The sequence below is a fragment of the Aspergillus nomiae genome (assembly GCF_001204775.2).
Source record: "Aspergillus nomiae NRRL 13137 chromosome Unknown contig00169, whole genome shotgun sequence".
Taxonomy (NCBI): Eukaryota; Fungi; Ascomycota; class Eurotiomycetes; order Eurotiales; family Aspergillaceae; genus Aspergillus; species Aspergillus nomiae.
This window is the reverse complement of record NW_015378224.1, coordinates 44,409-61,937: the sequence shown is the minus strand read 5'-3', so window position 1 is coordinate 61,937 and position 17,529 is coordinate 44,409. Positions and strand designations below refer to the sequence as shown.

The 17,529-nt window shown below is 51.1% G+C and overlaps 4 protein-coding genes across 4 annotated transcripts; 3 read left to right on the top strand and 1 right to left on the bottom strand.

Annotated features, from left to right (window-relative positions):
* Window positions 1-159: 159 nt before the first annotated feature.
* On the top strand, window positions 160-1,439 carry ANOM_007155 (uncharacterized protein; the record flags this gene model as incomplete). Its single annotated transcript, XM_015552411.1, has 2 exons — window positions 160-394; window positions 736-1,439. 2 exons carry the CDS (start codon window positions 160-162, stop codon window positions 1,437-1,439), a joined length of 939 nt encoding a protein of 312 aa, XP_015406102.1.
* An 865-nt stretch (window positions 1,440-2,304) lies between these two features.
* On the top strand, window positions 2,305-6,085 carry ANOM_007154 (putative nuclear serine protease HtrA2/Nma111; the record flags this gene model as incomplete). Its single annotated transcript, XM_015552410.1, has 5 exons — window positions 2,305-3,120; window positions 3,209-5,509; window positions 5,578-5,775; window positions 5,828-6,031; window positions 6,053-6,085. 4 exons carry the CDS (start codon window positions 2,305-2,307, stop codon window positions 5,999-6,001), a joined length of 3,489 nt encoding a protein of 1,162 aa, XP_015406101.1. The 3' UTR covers window positions 6,002-6,031; window positions 6,053-6,085.
* Window positions 6,086-7,983: 1,898 nt separating this feature from the next.
* On the bottom strand, window positions 7,984-12,297 carry ANOM_007153 (uncharacterized protein; the record flags this gene model as incomplete). The annotated part of the gene is made up of 6 exons (XM_015552409.1): window positions 7,984-8,736; window positions 8,813-9,091; window positions 9,154-9,704; window positions 9,728-11,921; window positions 11,973-12,063; window positions 12,119-12,297. 6 exons carry the CDS (start codon window positions 12,295-12,297, stop codon window positions 8,176-8,178), a joined length of 3,855 nt encoding a protein of 1,284 aa, XP_015406100.1. The 3' UTR covers window positions 7,984-8,175.
* Window positions 12,298-14,789: 2,492 nt separating this feature from the next.
* On the top strand, window positions 14,790-16,815 carry ANOM_007152 (uncharacterized protein; the record flags this gene model as incomplete). The annotated part of the gene is made up of 7 exons (XM_015552408.1): window positions 14,790-14,957; window positions 15,098-15,121; window positions 15,191-15,307; window positions 15,362-15,393; window positions 15,446-15,563; window positions 15,617-15,813; window positions 15,875-16,815. Coding segments are annotated over 7 exons (1,095 nt in total), but the record flags the coding sequence as incomplete, so codon positions are not given.
* Between the last annotated feature and the right edge of the window lie 714 nt (window positions 16,816-17,529).

Genomic DNA, 17,529 nt, shown 5'->3' with positions numbered 1-17,529 from the left:
TTATAATATTTTTATACATTCTTTTTTTCGATTTGTATTATTTCTTTTTTTTGATTTTGTATTTTTCATTTTATTGATTTGATCCTATTTTTCCTTGTTATTCGTTTTTATTCGACAGACAGCCCCTGCCGTCCAACCACATTCCCACCCCAAAGAATCATGGATCCCAACGCGACCGGTTTCCCAATGTTGCAGCAGCAACAGCAACAGCAACACTTTCCGGTTACTACCCAGAGTCCACAGCAGTTTCCTTACTATCCGAACGCGATTCCTTCTTACCCCCAGCAAAAGCCTCCTTCCCATCTGCCACAACAGCATTCCTTTGGTGCCATGTCGATGCAGGCAGGCGCTCCAGGTGGAGCTATGATGCCGGCGGGTTTCCCCCAACACTCTGGTACGTCGTACTTCCTCTTTCGATTTATTCTTTTTCTTTTCCTTATATTTTTTATTGCTCTTGGAGGGTAGCTCTATTTTGACTTTGTTTTCTTTATTCGGGGATTCCCTCGACCCTCCGTGCCCCCTTGGACAATGATATGGATCGTTAGTTTCAAAAATTTACCGGTATACACGCGGCCCATTAGTGACACATGGAGAGCTATACTTCTGGTCTGATGGGGATCTGCCATGGAACTATCGTTCGAAGCCATGTCCTCGATTTTTGTTCTGTGCCTTGCGTCATCTGAGCAACAACGTCGGTGACAAGCCGCTAACGGAATGTGCGATCTTCGCTTTTAGCAGCACCCCACGCCAACTTCTCTGCACCCTTTACCCAGCCACCTATTCCCGCGACCATGAACCAATTTATGCCCCCGCAGACTGTAGCGACCTCAACTCCTGTCTCGAGCGTTCCAGCAACCACGGCGCCGTCCTTCCCTCAGAATATGGCTTCAATCTCGGCGAACAACCTGGTTCCCGCACAGCCTCAACGGCCCGCTCCGCAACAGAACACTCAACAGGCGTCTGCGCCCCCGGTGACTCCATCAGCCGCAACGGCCCGGGAGAAAGCTCGTGTGACCGTTCTGCTCGATATAAATTCAATGCTGTTGCAAGAGGTCGTGAATCTACAAGCAGCAGGCAAGGCCGGGGGTCCTCCAGCTCAGCCGCAGGATGCCAACCCGCTGTCGGATCAGGCCCCTGACACCGCAAAAGGGCCAACCCAGAAGCCCAGTCAGGAATACATCGATTGTATGCGTCGTCTGCAGGCCAATCTGGCATACCTCGCAACCATCGCCGACCGCGCTAAGAAATCCGGAGGAGTGCCTCCTACGGCGCCGAGTATCATGACGCCGCCCCCACACATGCCGTCCATGAACGAAATGTACAAGAAGCTCGCTGAGCTGTTCCCACGCACGGTACCAGGCGCTGCCGGAACACCTCAGCCAAGTCCTCAGGGCAACGGCAAGCCCAGCCCCTCTCCAGCTACTGAGACAGTCGTCTGAGCGAGACCAATGTTTTTGAATGATTCGATCATTCACACATGCGCGTCGTCCCGAATGTCAAGGATTTGGGCGATTCCGACTCGGCGCAGCTTTGGGAAACAAAGCTCCATGGGCGTTGTCTCTGCAGTTGAGACTCGCATTCAGCGCCATAGCTGGACGCCAACTTACTCACAAAATTATATCTATGACCCGGAACTGGCCTTGCTCATGTGGCCTGTACAATCAATCCGCGGATGAATATCGATGGAGTTCACTTGGCCAAGGTCGGATGCCAAAGGTATATGAGCATCCACTTCCGCCGGGACCCTGTTGGAGGAATGCCGTGTGCCCCTAGGTTTGAGACTCAAGAAGTCCGCCGGTGAAACCAGCTGGGGATTCCTAATAATAAGTCCAGATCCAGGTGGGGAAAAGGGAAAATGAGCGCAAAGATTATTTACAAGTTTTTGTGAAGTTAATTGTAAAATTGAATCGGTTCAATCCGTGGATAGCATCAATGATACCACGTCCATGTGTAGCGGGAGCACCAGTACTCGCCGTAGCGGCAAGGGGGGATGCTTCTTCCCACCCATGGCAAACGTAGTGTTTAGACTTCCCTGTTTTCCTCCCTGACTGTTCCACCGACCATCTCAATATCAACGGTCAGAAGACATGGAAAGCTCCATATCACTTGATCGTCTGCAGCCACTGCGGAGGGTGGGATGGACCAATCAGGAGCGCGGAGACGGGCTTTCCGCCTGCCGGACGTGCAGCAGTGTTTCCAACCCAGCGGCAGTTCGCCTGATCTTCGTTTTTTTTCACGCTGACCCCAACCCTTCTCTTTGTCCTTCTATCCTTCCCTTTCTGAGACCGTCGGGGGGTCTTGTGAATGTCTCTCGCCTCGCTCCTGGTGTGCAGAAGGAGCTTGTCTGTCGCTACTACTACTTCTACGACTGCTGTTGTTACGGTTTCTTCACCTTCTCCCGCCGCATCGCCGCCGTCTCCTTATTATTATTGTTATCCCTCGACTTCCTCTACTGAACACCTTCCTACGGAGTCTGGTGGCCCTTTGACCGCGTTTCGGTGGTCGCCTGTCCCGTCTTCAAGCGCTGCGTGGTCAATCTCTGGTCGTACCCGCCGTCCGCTAGCACATCAGCTCCCGGGTCCCCAGCGCTGGTCATACGCCATAGCTTCCGCTCCGAGCATCCATCCTCACGGGTTTGTCCGGTTGATCTCGTCGTTCGTACCCTCTGTTCGCTCTCGTCCGCGATCTAAGAATTTTCCGAACGAAGCCATGGATCTGAACGGAGATGCAGGCGCGAAACGCAAGCGCAGCTCCATCGTGCCCGCCGAGCGTCCGGTCAAACACCTCAAGCCCGAAAGCTCTGCGTTAACCCCCGGAGACTCCACGCCGGCCAATGGGACCGTCTACGATATCGAGGATGAGGATGATGCGAGCCGTCTATTGCCCATTGGGCCCGCCCAGGCTGATTCGCCGGAGTGGCAAGCTACTATCGAGGAGGTTGTGAAAAGCGTGGTTTCCATTCACTTCTGTCAAACATGTTCTTTTGATACAGAATTATCGATGAGTAGTCAGGCTACCGGTTTTGTAGTCGATGCTGAGAGGGGGTATATCTTGACTAATCGACATGTGGTCTGCCCCGGTCCCTTTTGGGGTTATTGTATCTTTGACAATCATGAGGAAGTAAGTTTAGCCATAGACCCTTACTCTTGGGGAAGCTGTGTGGCCGAGTATATTGCCGTAGTCGATGCTGATAATGGGCTTTCCCTAGTGCGATGTCCGTCCCGTATATCGAGACCCTGTACACGATTTTGGTATCCTTAAATTCGACCCGAAAGCCATCCGTTATATGAATCTAACAGAGCTCAAGCTCCAGCCCGACGCTGCACGAGTAGGTTCGGAGATCCGGGTCGTGGGTAACGATGCAGGAGAAAAATTAAGTATCTTGTCGGGTGTTATCAGTCGACTGGATAGAAATGCACCAGAATACGGCGAAGGCTACAGCGACTTCAATACAAACTACATCCAGGCCGCTGCAGCTGCTAGCGGCGGTAGTTCCGGTAGTCCAGTTGTGAATATCGACGGTCATGCGATTGCGCTGCAGGCCGGTGGCCGTGCTGACGGGGCTGCAACCGACTACTTCCTTCCATTGGATCGTCCGCTGCGTGCGTTGGAATGCATACGCCGGGGCGAGCCTGTCACTAGAGGTACCATCCAGACCCAGTGGATCCTGAAACCTTTTGACGAGTGTCGTCGTTTGGGCCTGACACCAGAGTGGGAGGCCACCGTGCGCAAAGCGGCCCCCACGGAGACCAGCATGCTAGTGGCAGAAATCATCTTGCCTGAGGGACCCGCCGATGGAAAACTCGAGGAGGGGGACGTGCTCCTGCAGGTCAATGGTGAACTTCTGACCCAGTTTATCCGGTTGGACGACATCCTGGATTCGAGCGTTGGGCAGACAGTGCGTCTGCTCGTGCAAAGAGGCGGTCAAGATGTGGAGATCGAATGCCAAGTAGGCGACCTGCATGCCATCACGCCTGATCGCTTCGTGACAGTGGCAGGCGGCACGTTCCATGACCTATCCTATCAGCAATCGCGACTGTACGCTATTGCCACACGCGGCGTATACGTCTGCGAAGCGGCCGGTTCCTTCAAGCTGGAAAACACCCTTTCCGGATGGCTCATCGATTCTGTGGACAAACGGCCCACGCGAAGCCTGGATGAGTTTGTGGAAGTGATGAAGACCATCCCCGACCGCTCGCGAGTGGTTATCTCTTATCGACATATCCGGGACCTCCACACGCGGGGCACTAGCATCGTCTACATCGACCGCCATTGGCACCCCAAGATGCGATTGGCCGTGCGCAATGATGAGACCGGTCTTTGGGACTTCTCCGATCTGGCGGATCCCCTCCCGGCCCTTCCCCCCGTGCCCAGGAAGGCCGACTTTATCCAACTGGATGGCGTGAGTCAGCCTGCAGCCTCGGCGATCGTGCGCAGCTTTGTGCGTGTGTCCTGTACCATGCCCTTGAAGTTGGACGGTTACCCTCAGGCCAAGAAGACTGGCTTTGGGCTCGTCGTGGATGCGGAAAAGGGGTTGGTTGTTGTGTCGCGAGCCATTGTTCCGTATGACCTCTGCGATATCAATATCACCGTGGCCGACTCGATCATTGTCAATGCCAAGGTCGTCTTTCTGCATCCGCTGCAAAACTACACCATTATTCAGTATGATCCCAGTCTGGTGCAGGCCCCTGTGCAGAGCGCCAAACTCAGTACGGAGTACATCAAGCAGGGCCAGGACACCATTTTCGTCGGGTTTAACCAGAATTTCCGCATTGTGGTGGCCAAGACAGCTGTCACCGACATCACGACCGTGTCAATCCCAGCAAATGCGTCTGCACCACGTTACCGGGCCATCAACCTGGATGCCGTCACGGTGGACACTGGCCTGAGTGGACAGTGCTCCAATGGCGTTCTGATTGGTGAAGACGGAGTCGTTCAGGCATTATGGCTGAACTATCTGGGAGAGCGCACCCCCAGCTCGCATAAGGATGTGGAGTATCACCTCGGATTCGCGACCCCGTCGCTACTGCCGGTCGTCTCCAAGATCCAGCAGGGCGTGATGCCCGAGCTGCGGATCTTGAACATGGAGAGCTACGTGGTCCAGATGAGCCAGGCCCGCATCATGGGCGTGTCGGAGGAATGGATTCAGAAGGTGACGCAGGCCAATCCGTCACGGCACCAGCTGTTCATGGTGCGCAAGGTCGACTGCCCGCCCGCTGGCTTCGACAACACGGCCGACACCTTCCAAGAGGGCGATATCATCCTTACCCTAGATGGTCAGCTGATCACGCGCGTTTCCGAACTCGACGTGATGTACGACAAGGAGTTCTTAGAGGCTCTGATCGTCCGGAATGGACAAGAAATGCGCATCCAGGTGCCCACCGTCCCGACGGCGGACCTTGAAACCGACCGCGCGGTTGTCTTCTGCGGTGCCGTGCTGCAGAAGCCGCACCACGCTGTCCGCCAGCAAATCTCGAAGCTACACAGCGAGATCTACGTGAGCGCAAGGGTATGTTCTTTTTCAGCCCCTTTCCCTTCTCCCTTGGTGAAAATAGGTAGTCACTAACCTGTCAATAGAGCCGTGGCTCTCCCTCGTATCAGTATGGTCTCTCGCCGACCAACTTCATCACCGCAGTCAACGGAGTACCGACCCCAGATCTTGACCGTTTCGTGAAGGAAGTGAGCAAGATTCCTGACAACACTTATTTCCGACTGCGGGCGGTCACATTTGACAATGTTCCCTGGGTGGTCACTATGAAGAAGAACGATCACTATGTGAGTGTTTGATCCATGTTGCAGAGGCGTGGCCTGAAGCTGATTGCGTTAGTTCCCTATGTCTGAGTATCTCAAGGACCCCTCTCAGCCGTGCGGCTGGAGGACGGTTTCTCATAATAAATCCAAACACAAGGATGGCATTGCGCCCGACGCGGCCAATCTCAACCCGGACGCCATGGAACAGGGGTATGACGGGGCCAGCGATATTGAACCGGAGGTGGAGTAAAATAGCGGCTTGTGTATAATAGACCTGGTTGTACGTACCACCGATGTACAGTGCGTGACTAATATATCCAAAATGATGACTTAATGACTGTACCAGTAGTTTTCATTCTCCTGTACTGAATGAGCTCCTGTTGGAAGCCGGCTTTATCTCTACACCAAAGCCCTACCACACTCCTCTATATAGCCAACCACAAAACGAAAAGGCACAACTCATAGTTTCCCTAAGCCTTCCCACACTCCCCATCCCAGTCCCCCAAACAACCCTCGTAGCTCCTCTCCTCCCGTCCTCTGCCTCAGCCGTCCGCCTCGCCCTCAAACTCGCCTTATACCCCGAAAAATCCGTCACCAAGATCCGCCCCAAACACCCTGAATCCCTAGAGAAGGTAGGTAGTAGGGTGTATGTATGTACAGTACCTTCCCAAGAGATGGAGATAAGATGTTCTCTCCGCTTAATATGAACCACGGTTACATGTCGGCTAAGGGCTTGGGTAGTCCTGTTGTAACATTGGATGATTTACCTGATCGTCCGTGGTATTGAGGTATATAAATGTAGTTCAGTTCATCGTACGGAGGACCTGTTTTTATCTAGTAATAGTATTTCCTACGGCTGCACCTATTTATCACATCCACCTCCCGTCCCTCCAGCCAGCATCTATGATGGAGAGATCATAGAGTTTAATTACTCTTTTTCTACTGCTGTAGGTTTCAAACATTAATACATACAAGCACCACGGATTGGATAATAATACAGACTAATGAATCATTCTTCTGAATAGAATATGTTATTGCCTGCCACCTCTTATAAGTTTCCTATCTTCCAGTGCACAGCTCCATACTGTCGGACTAGTAACTATCATATCTAATTGTCCAGTTTCAATAAAGGCCTTAATAACGTCGAGTTCAGCAACCCATAGGAATAAAATGCCCATGTGACTGACTGGCTGAATCTATCTCTCTACCTTCCGCATGATCATGAATCTGCTGGATGAGTTCTTCCCAATTGTCCTCGTCGAACTCAGGAGCTAGACCCATGGCGGTCGTGAGGTAGCCACGTAGCGGCTGCCTAGCAGTTGCCATATTTGTCATATGTGTGTCTATTCCTAAAACTTATGTCATAGCGGTAGCTACTACTAACTAGTTAGATTGACAGTAGGCAAGAATCGGCGGCTAGTGGCTATTCCGCTTGTAAAGTATATCAATCCAAGCACAAGTGTAGTGTGATTGGCTGCTACGGGCGGGAACTAAGCCTTGGCCCACCAAACTGATGCTATGGTGTACTATATTGAAGTATGTGCCAAACATGAACACATGAACAATATTGGGACTTCCCATATAAAATTGTATGGAAGGTCAGATCTTCTTTTCATTCATCGTGTTCGATACCTCCAGTGTGGTGCAGCATTGGGGGTTGGCAGCGTAGCATTAGTCTCCTGCTTGCTTCATTCCGAAGGAACGCTTGTGGGTATGTGTCGAGTGGAGGGAGTTAAAAAGAAAAGAAAAAAGAAGTGCATCATCCGTGAATCGAACACGGGCCTCATCGATGGCAACGATGAATTCTACCACTAGACCAATGATGCTTCTTATTGACAGAAGCTTTTATTTTCTGCATTATCAATCATTATGTAGAAAGTGCTGATTTCAAATCTTATTTTTACTCCACACAACTATTGTGTGACTTTGGTGCTCGACTTTGTCTTTTAGCGTTATAATTTAAATTAAATAATGTTGCCCCCTTGGCAAATACTGTAAGCTAGACCAGCTTATGTCATTGGATTGTTAGAGTTTTGTCTTGTTTGGGAGAGGTGGAACTAATTTGCGGATATATATAGTGGTGCTGGTGGAGGTTATTCATGAACGTGGATAGCCTAATAAGTCCATACGAATGTCCGATGTATTAGGCTATGCTACCAATCACTGTAGTCAAAGACTATACTGCAAGTCGATGATTATAGTCATGACACCATCATCCAGCATATACCAAGCCAACCATCGTCCAAACGCATACAGTAATAAAAGCTCAACATAAGTCAATGCATGATTATAATGCCCATAATGCAGCCAAGCAGTGTCCAATCTCAAGAACGCCGACCAGTCATGCCAACGCGTAAGTCTACTCCTACTAAAACAAACCAGAATAAAACCACTCGGTATCATGATAAACCCATGCAACGGACACTAATTGAAACTCCACCCCCCATTAAGTCGCAAACGCTGTCGCTCAGCGAGATCGCGTCGGATTTCTTCCTGAGTGAGTGCATCAGTACCAGCCCAATTTGCACTGCTGGTGCGTTCGCGGAATTTCTTGATCCTCTTATCGGCCTTGAACGTCTCCTCCAGCGAGAACGGAGCAATGGGCCCAAAAATGGAATCCGCCTCCAAGCCCTCCTGCTGGCGCAGAAGCGACTCGAGCTCCTTGGGTTGAGCCCACTTCGGCACCGGGAGCATCTCAGCATCGGAGTCCTCGTCCTCACTGTCGGTTGCGATTTCCGGCAGATGAATGTTCTCGCCATTAGGATAGTTTGGCGATGGCTTGTGAGCAGCCTTCTGAGTCGAAGAGCTGGCGACTGGGGTCTTGTGCGTAGCTGGCTGGGGGGCATTCGACGGCTCCGCGAAGGGTATCTTGCCACTCGCGTACTTGGCCATGTCCATCGGATGCGCAGGTCGCTGTGATTGAGCAGTCTTGAAGATCGAAGAGCCCGGCTGTGCATGGCCATACAAAGAGGGCTTGGTAGGTTCCTAGTCACGTCAGCACCACAGAAAAACATCATCAAGGGCCGTTGAATTCTTACCTTGCGGATCATCGACTCTTTACGGATGTCGACTGGCGAATCGGCGGAGCCATTGTAGGTCGCATAACGGGGTTGTGCTCGTCTTCCGTTCTCCTTCGCTTGGTTTCGCCAGAAGGCTGCATAGCGCCAGGCTTCGCTGCTGCAGAGCGATGACTTGGTTCATCATCTAGCCCTCTCTTGGGTGGTTTGGCCGGATTGGGTTGAGGTGGGTTGATTGTGCGGTTGTATGGCTGCATGGAGCCCAGTCGTGAAGCGGGACGAGCAGCCTGCGAAGCCGGCCTCTCTGGCGGGTGTGTAGTGTTCTAATATTCACCAATCAGTACAGCTTTCAAAGCCAATGCATTGGGACGAGGACTGTACTTACAATTTCAGGTTGCTGACTACCTTGCCGCTCAAGCCTGCGAGCGTTCTCTAGTCTCCGCTTCTCGATGGCTTGCATCTGGGCGGCCTTCTTAGGGTCTTCGGAAGCAAGTCGCTCTCGACGTTCGGCCTCTGCGCGACTCCGCATCTCTTGTCGACGAGCTTCTTCCTGTTGCTGGGCAGCACGCTTGCGTTCCAACTCGCGTCTTTGTTCTTCTCTCCGGCGCGCCTCGCGTTCTTCCTGCTCTCGCTTTCTCTCACTTGCGAGCTGGGCTTTTCGCTGTGTCTGGCTGGAGACAGAGCTCTTGAAGCTGCTGTTGGAAGACGCCGTGTGCAAAGACGAGTTGCTTGCTTTCTTCTTCAGGGTAGGTGGCTTAGAAGCGGAAGCAGGAGTTGGTACCGGAACGCTGGACTCCGCAGCACCGGACACCGAAGAGGATGCCATGGGTATTTGACGAGAAAGAGCGCTGCCAACACGGATCGACACGGGCTGGGGTTGAGGCTTCGGCTTTTGCAGAGCTTCTCGGGTGGGCCTGGGAGGCGTTGCCTGGTTGACTGCTGGTGTGAGACGGACGGACGGGCGGTGTGTTTCGAGGTTGTCTCATAGCTAGGCTCTGGCTCTCTCGAAGAATGTTTCTGTAGTTGTGACATCTTCTGCGGAGTTGGTGCAACCAGAGCTCTGCGACTTTCATTTTCAGCCGATAGTTTCTCCTGCGCAGCCTTGAGCTGAGCAGCTCTTTGCTTTTCCTTCTCTTGCTGCCATGCCCTCTCTGCCTGCTCTTCTTCCTCCTCACGCTGGCGATCTTCAAGTTCCTTCTGCTTTCGACGTTCCTCCCGCTCGGTAGAGCTTCGTGTTCGGCGGCCTTCTTGTCGCGGGGGACTGTGGTCCCGCGTCGGCTGTGGAACCTTCTTGCTGGCCCTGTCTGGCTCAACACGTTCGGTGCGCTGCATTCTGTGCTCGTCTGGAGAAGAGACCTCCATCCTTGCAGCTGCAGCAACGCCGGCAGAAGTCGTGAAAAGACCTTTGGCAGACCTCACGATGGATTGTAATCTCGACTTAGACGCACTCACCAGACCGTCTTGAGCGATAGGAGAGCCTGCAGGGGTGGTCGACACTTGGCTATCCATATGTGAAGTGGAGGTTTTGGCCTGGTGATCGGGGCGTTGAGGGGATGAATACGTTGGGGTCGAATATTTGCCAAGAACTGCTTCCAAGCCCTGTTTTGCGCTGGATCTCGCTGGATCTTCAGGGGCTGCACTCTTCTTTCGAGTAGCAGATGCATCGTCATGGTCAGGGGTATGACTTGCACCCATGCCAGAGCGTTTCTCTGGAGCATCTGCTGTCTGGCCCCTGAGGAAGTTTGCCTTCGAGGGTGAGCTCAAGGGCCGGATCCATTCGTCATCCTCAGTTTCCATGGTCTCCGGAGCTGGCGTTCCGCGAGATTTCTGGGAGGCGGTCTCCGGTTTTGCATCAGCTTTAGATGACGGAAGCTCTGGATATGTTACTTGTGTGGAGGGCAGGCCTTGGACCGCCGGAATAGACTTCGTAGGTCGTGATGGTTGGAGTTTTCCAAGCATACTGATCTTCTCATGCAATCGCTGAGTAGACGACTTGTTGTGAAGCTTGCTAGCCTTTGTGTCTGCGTCCGTGTCTTCCTGGGAGCCTTCTTTATCATCATCAAGGTCCATCTTCTCACCATGTGCCGCATTCTCATCCAGAGCAGCCTGGGTTGATCTGTGTCCACCGGTCTGCCTACCGAAGAAGCCAGAGCCCCCGGTGTTGTTGATCTTGGCAATGTCAATGTGGCTTGTTCGGGAGATACGGGAGCCACCCAGACTCTTCTTCATGAGCGGCTCGCGAGCAGGAAGTGAGGCAAAAGAAAGACTGCTCTTACGAATCGGCGGGCGATCCGGAGTGGAGCCATCTGAAGGTGAGCCAATGTCATCCAAGTTCTCATCATCGAGGGCCATATCATCCTTTGCGTCATCCTTCTCTTCTTCATGAAGCTCCGACGGCTGGGGAGCGCGAGTTTTCATAGGCGATGATTTAACAGGTGATGATATTGTGTCTTTTGGTAGTTGAGTTTCTGGTGCCTCTTCTGGCTCTTCCGCTTGCTCCGCCTCTGGTTGCAGTGCTGGTGTTGGCTCTTTCGGTTCAGGTTCCTCGTCATCGACATCGGGCTCCGCGTCTGGCTGTGCCTCAGGCTCAGGCTCAAGCTGCACCTCTGTCTCCGGTTTCGGCTCGGGCTCTTTCGCCTTCGGCTGTGGCTGGGGGGTATGTTCCTTTGTGGCCTCTTCAGGAGTTGGGTCAACTTGCATAGGCTCCACCGTGTTTCTGCGCTGTTCAACGTCCTCATGTGCTGAGTGGAAGGAAGCGCCCGTGGAACGGCGGTTAATCGAAGAACGATGTTCTTGTACGTCTTTCGGGGTGGGTTGACTCTCGAATGGCTGGGTGGATGTTTGCGATTCAGGCTGCACCTGTGTCAGAACAACATCGTCATCTTCTTCCTCTTCGCCTTCATCCGGCATTCCATGGTAGCCCGAGTCCGTGTTATAGGTCGTGAAAGAGTTCATGTTCTTGCTAAGATCAGGGTACTGGAGTCGTGGGACATTCTCTGTAGCATGGTTGGGCTTTGTAGGTGTAGCTGCAGCTGGAGCTGGAGTAGGCACGGAAACAGGGGCCTTTTGTTTAGCAGAAGAACGGTGAGGTGTTGGGCTCGCAACCTTATCCTCAAACCTGTTATGCGACGTTGAAAAGATCTCACTCAAGGGCTAAAGAGGTCAGTAGAGCCGAAGACTAGCCAGGGATAATGGGAAACATACCACCCGACTCTCAGCAGGATCCCTTTTGCGTGCAGTCCGAGGCGTCTTGCCTCTTAACTTTCCGGGGGTTTTAAAAGCTTCTGTGAAATTGCTATGCAGGTGTCAGCACGGGAACGGATGTAGGGGGTATGTCGGTCGCAACGGACAATTGGTTGCTGGAGAAGATCTCGGCCATATGCTCATTCAACCAGTCCATCTCATGGCGCACCGGATATTCCACTTCTTCCATCTCTTGATTGAGCAGATTCGTAAAATTCTCCTTCTCCGTGGAAATCCATGCCGCAGAGCCCACAGGCTTCTGCGCCCTCGCGCCACTAGCGGCCATGACGACGTAAACAAACGCGATGCCCAGCTGTCGGTCGGTCGAGGTCAATATTCAAATTGAACGAGTGAAACTGGGGGCGACAAAGCCCAAATCAGGATAGCGACTGGGGCGACAGCGGCATTGAAAGTTGGCGTGGGGTCGGTGGATATTGGTTGTCGTCGGTGGGCTGAGGATGTCCGTCGTCGGCAAGAGTCGAGGCATCAAAACATCGGAAACGCGTAAGTCCCACCCATTCACGTGACCTTATGTCATGCTTGCCTGATTGTCCAGGCATACATTTACAGCGTGTCATGGCATACACTTCAACATCCATAGTCTATACCATAGTACTCAGTACGAAATATATGACAACTTTTTTTTTTCTTTCATACCGGCATCATCTATACTGAGACTGTAATATGCATAAAATGGATAGTGCACTTCCAGTTCCCCGCTTCGATCCCTGCTCAAAGAAAGTTACCGCGCTCTGCAACTAAGTCGTTATATTCCGTAACTAGTCATTAGTTAATTTGATTGAAGACTAATTAATTAATGACTTGATTCGCAAGAGATTTCCGAACAGTATGATGTCATGGCCATATCGGCGGAATCTAGATCCATCCATGTCCGGATTGGGAAACGGAGAAGAGAGTCACGTTCTGGGACTCAGTATGAAGAGATCTGTGCCTGAGGACGCCAAGGGAATACATTCGATGTGGACGGTAGTCAATTCATCCCTTGGAGATATAATTGTGCAGTGCGTGCTGGTATCTTGCGGTGTAGGGTAGAAAGTCAATGTCCCTTACGTCAAGCATTTGTATGTACCTTAGAGATTTTTATTCAAGGCCATGGGTTTCTCGCTACGACAATCTATACACATCTGAGGTATATGTTTAGTAGTCCCTGAAAGGATCTTAGTCGAAGAATGATTATTGGTCGAGGCTGAAGTTAGAGCGATAACCTGCGACTGGGTACCCAAGAGAGGTTTCCCCAAGCTGTCACCAACTACTAGTAGTACTAGTCGTACCGGCTCAAGCCACCCCAGGATTATATGGAAATCCCCATGACTGAAATGCTAGAACGGACTCACCGAGAAAGCTTGTGGTGACCTTTTTGAGTGGGGATAGAGAGCTATAGAAGTAAAGTTTCTGGAGTACTTCGGTTTATTCTCTGGAAACGCGGCACTGGAATGAGAAGAAAGGCGTTGTTTCAACTGGTTGACTGACAAATGAAGTCAAGAATGCAGCTCAAAGATCCTTGAAACCGATATGCTTGTCCAACGGGCAAGAGGCGGTGTTCGAGGCCCAAGCCGTATCACGCATATGACAACTCACCCCGGGAATCGATCAGATATCGCATCGTTGGGCAAGGCAATCAGCCCTCCACTAGCCACGTTTGCAACTCTCAGAAGGATCGCAGTGCTGGCTACAACACAATGGTTTCTAAATATACGGAAGACACCGCTCATCAGGTTCGATCAACTTCGGAAAAGGTAGCCGGTTCATGAATTATGTGCGAGAATAATCACATCCGGTTCTACCCGATGTATACCAACTAAGCAGCGAATCTGCCATTTGGCTGGTGGATGTGCAATATAATTATGAATCCTGCCCGTGTAGTTGATTGGGAATCACCTTCCTGTAATGTTGGCTCAGAGACCAACATTGCTTGCAGCTACGGTGCGGACCGCTAGATCCTATCCAGTAAGTAGCGCGTTGCTCGTCTAGAGCCGCTCAGACCTGCAACCAAGCCCATTTGCACCTAAGGAACCAGGAGGTTTGATATTTCACAGTTATGACTTGTCTGTCATGGCCGTAAGTGATCCACATGGTGTTTCCCAAGACTTTTTTCTTTCTTTCTTTCTTTTTTTCTGATCATATGTGATTTCTCTTTCTTTCATGGTGATTTTTCTTGTCGTCTTATTTTTCTTTGGAAGGGCCGAGATGGTCTATTCCTACTTAAATTTATATTAGCGGCCGCGAAGGTTAAGTTGGCAGCTCAGCTGGTGAAAGTCAAAAAGATCACATGTTCATTGGTCTGGACTGGCGGAAAGAAGAACTAAAAGGGAACTTGAGACACACTAACAAATTGAAAGGAACCGCGGTAAAGGTACCGTAATTCTTACGTAGCGGTTGGTTTGTTTCAAACAATGACGATTATAGGCAGTCATTCCAAAAAAATATCCCTAAAAAATGAAATGAGAAAGAAATGTAGAAAAAACAACCTTGAAAATATCACCACATCTGTGAAGACAATCAACAAACTAATTAACAATATTTCTCTCGGACCGAACTTAACAGCAAAAATAGAAAAGCGGAGTAGACGCAAGTCAGAACAAACAGTTGTAGGTTTCTCTCTCACACGACCCTTTCAGGCGCCGGAACTCTCGCTTGTCAATTGCATCACCCTCCCTCACCTTCTCCTATCTTCTTCTCCCTCACAGGTCACCCAGGATCTTACCTTGCACCCCCTCTTTCCTTCTCTTTCATTCTTTCGTTTCTTCATTAGTTCATTCAATTCCTCCACCTTACAAGTGGTCATTATTTTAATCCTCCTTTCACCTTTGTCCATTTTTTGCATTTTCTTATCTTACCCAGCTTCAGGGCTACACAAACATCTTTCCGAAATGGCCGATAGCACCAGACCCGGTGACGTGAGCTATCCCGACACCAATGGAAGCAGTAAGGTACGCTGGAAATACATTGGATAGCGAGTGCCTTGAAAATGAGCAGTAATTGACTGTATCTTAGTTATGATTGAATACTCCCCAAGACGGGTTGCCGGAGTCGTTCCACAATCCGATGCTAACGCTTATGCTTAGGTTTCAAAAATGCCGTAACTAATGGTAATTAGATCCCGCAATGCTCAAAAACCAGTTGCAAGAGGACAATTAACCTGACAAATTCCTTCACAGGGCCCGTGGTTGATCACATCAAGTCGGAGGCTGCCCGTACCGAACAAGAGCTACGCGAATTGAAAAATGCTCGTGTGACGCCCTCGACCACCACTGCGACCGGCCAACACCTGACCTGTATGTGGTGAAGATAGTCCACAACGACACAACAACACAGCTAATTCGTTCCAGACTACCATTCCCTGTTGTACAGCCTCCTGAGCGTGAGTGAGCTATTGCACCGTGATGGACACGATAAACCTAACCCGTGACTAGTGGGAACAACCTCGAGCTACTGCTGCTTCGTTTGCGACCGTCGTGACTTTTATTTTCGCCGCCCGTTACCTGCCTCTGCTCCGCTGGTTCTTCAAATTCGTCTACGTGGCTCTAGGATGTGAGTTGTGATCCCCCGTTTGATATGGGCCGGGCGATAATTGATCTGTCTAGTTACCGCTGCCGCCGAGCTCGGTGGTAGACTCGTGCTGTCGCAGGGTCTCGCAAGCTCTTTCCGCCCTCGTAAATACTACACCATCCCGAAGGAGACGATCGAGGGAGTCTATGAGGATCTTGAACAGCTCCTGAACTTTGTCCTCCTCGAATTCCAGCGCATCCTGTTTGCCGAGAACATCGTCCACACTGTCGCTGTAAGTTATGAGCGTATCGATATGGGTGTGCCCGAAACTTACCCATTTCTCACCCGTACAGGCTTTCGCTGCCGCCTTCAGCGCCTATTGGTTGATCAAATGGCTTCCATTCTGGGGCCTGTCTCTGATCGCGGTTACCATCGCTTACATTGGACCTCTGGTCTACATGAACAACCGTGAAGTCATCGATGCACAGATTGAAAACCTCCAAGAAGTGGTCAACTCTCAGGCCCACCAACTGAAGGACCTTGCTGAAGAACGTACCTCCCATGCGACCGGTTTGGTGAAGCAGTACGTGGATGGCTACAGCGCCAAGGCCCAGGAATACATCGGCCAGCGTCGCTCCGTATCGCCGCAGATGACCAAGGTCTCCACCCCGGAGCCTGTGATCAAGAAGGAGATCGACACCGAGCCCGCATTCAAGACGACGGACTTCCCGGAAGCACCCAAGGAGGAGCCCGTTGCCGTGAAGGAGGAACCCGTGGCTGTGGCGGACTCGATTGAGCATCCTGCTTCGAGTGTGGAGAAAGAGCCTCTTCTGGCGGCTTAAGATGCCTCGGCCATTTCATGTCTTGCTCGATCAGCCACCCACGAATGATCGAATCGGGCGATGGATATGCTGATCGCGCAAGAGCTTCCTTATTCGGCACTGTTTTGTGGGACACGCCCGACCAAAATTGTACTGAATGTTGAGGTATAAGGATGGAGAATAGGCGTGTACGATGGTATGATGCGGTTTGAAGGTTTGACTTTTAAAATTTTCTATTGCGCCGGAGATATTATCTTTTTCCCATTTCTTTTTTTCAGCTTGACACATTTGCACTTTATTCTCGCTAGTACCTTCGGCCTTTGTATGTACATCTTTGACGTTCAATTGAGCCTTCTAATTTTTCTGCTTTATATGATCCACAAATTATTACTAAGGTCCTACACTGGGCGAAGGCATGCAGAACGGCAAACGCGCATTAGAAGAAACAAGAATAAAAAAAAAAGGGAGCAAAGAGGCGAGGGAACAAGAGAAACACACTGGAACAGAGGCTAAAAAAAGTATCTTCAAGAGATTGCAGGTGTTGTGCGAGGTACCGGCTGTGTTCATCTGGGATGCAACTGGTGTTCCGGAGATTTTCCTCGAACATATGTAAATTTGACCCTTCACTGTTGAAGCCGCGGACCTCGGCGTCGTCCCACCATATTCACAGTCCTATCGACGCGATCATGGCTTTTTTTCCCTGCAAGACTCCAGTCCGGGATTCGACCATGGCTGTCCCCGTTTGACAGCAGAGCAGATCAGGGACGTCCGCCCTCACACGACGTCGCGGAAGCCGTTCCTCTGCCCCAGGTTGAGAGACGTCACACAAGTGCTGCCAGGCTATTTTACGGCGCAAGTGCATCGTGGTTCAAGCGTCGGGCGCTTGAATGCGATGGACTTGCATTCAACATAGCTTTGAAGTTCTAATTGACCCCCAGAGTCGACCATCGTAAATTCTATACAAGTAGAAAACGACATCGACGTCATTGGCTGAGCGCTCCATGTCAGCTGACCGCATCGACGGGAGTAGCAGTTTGTTCTGTTTGCATTACCAGGAGCAGCTGCTCCATCCAACTACTTACTACTGCTAGGTACTCTACTAGACTCTTCAACAGCAGTGCCAATCCATCCAATCGCTGCGTCTTACCTGAACGTTTCGTTTGCTCGTAACTGAGATGCTGTGCCAC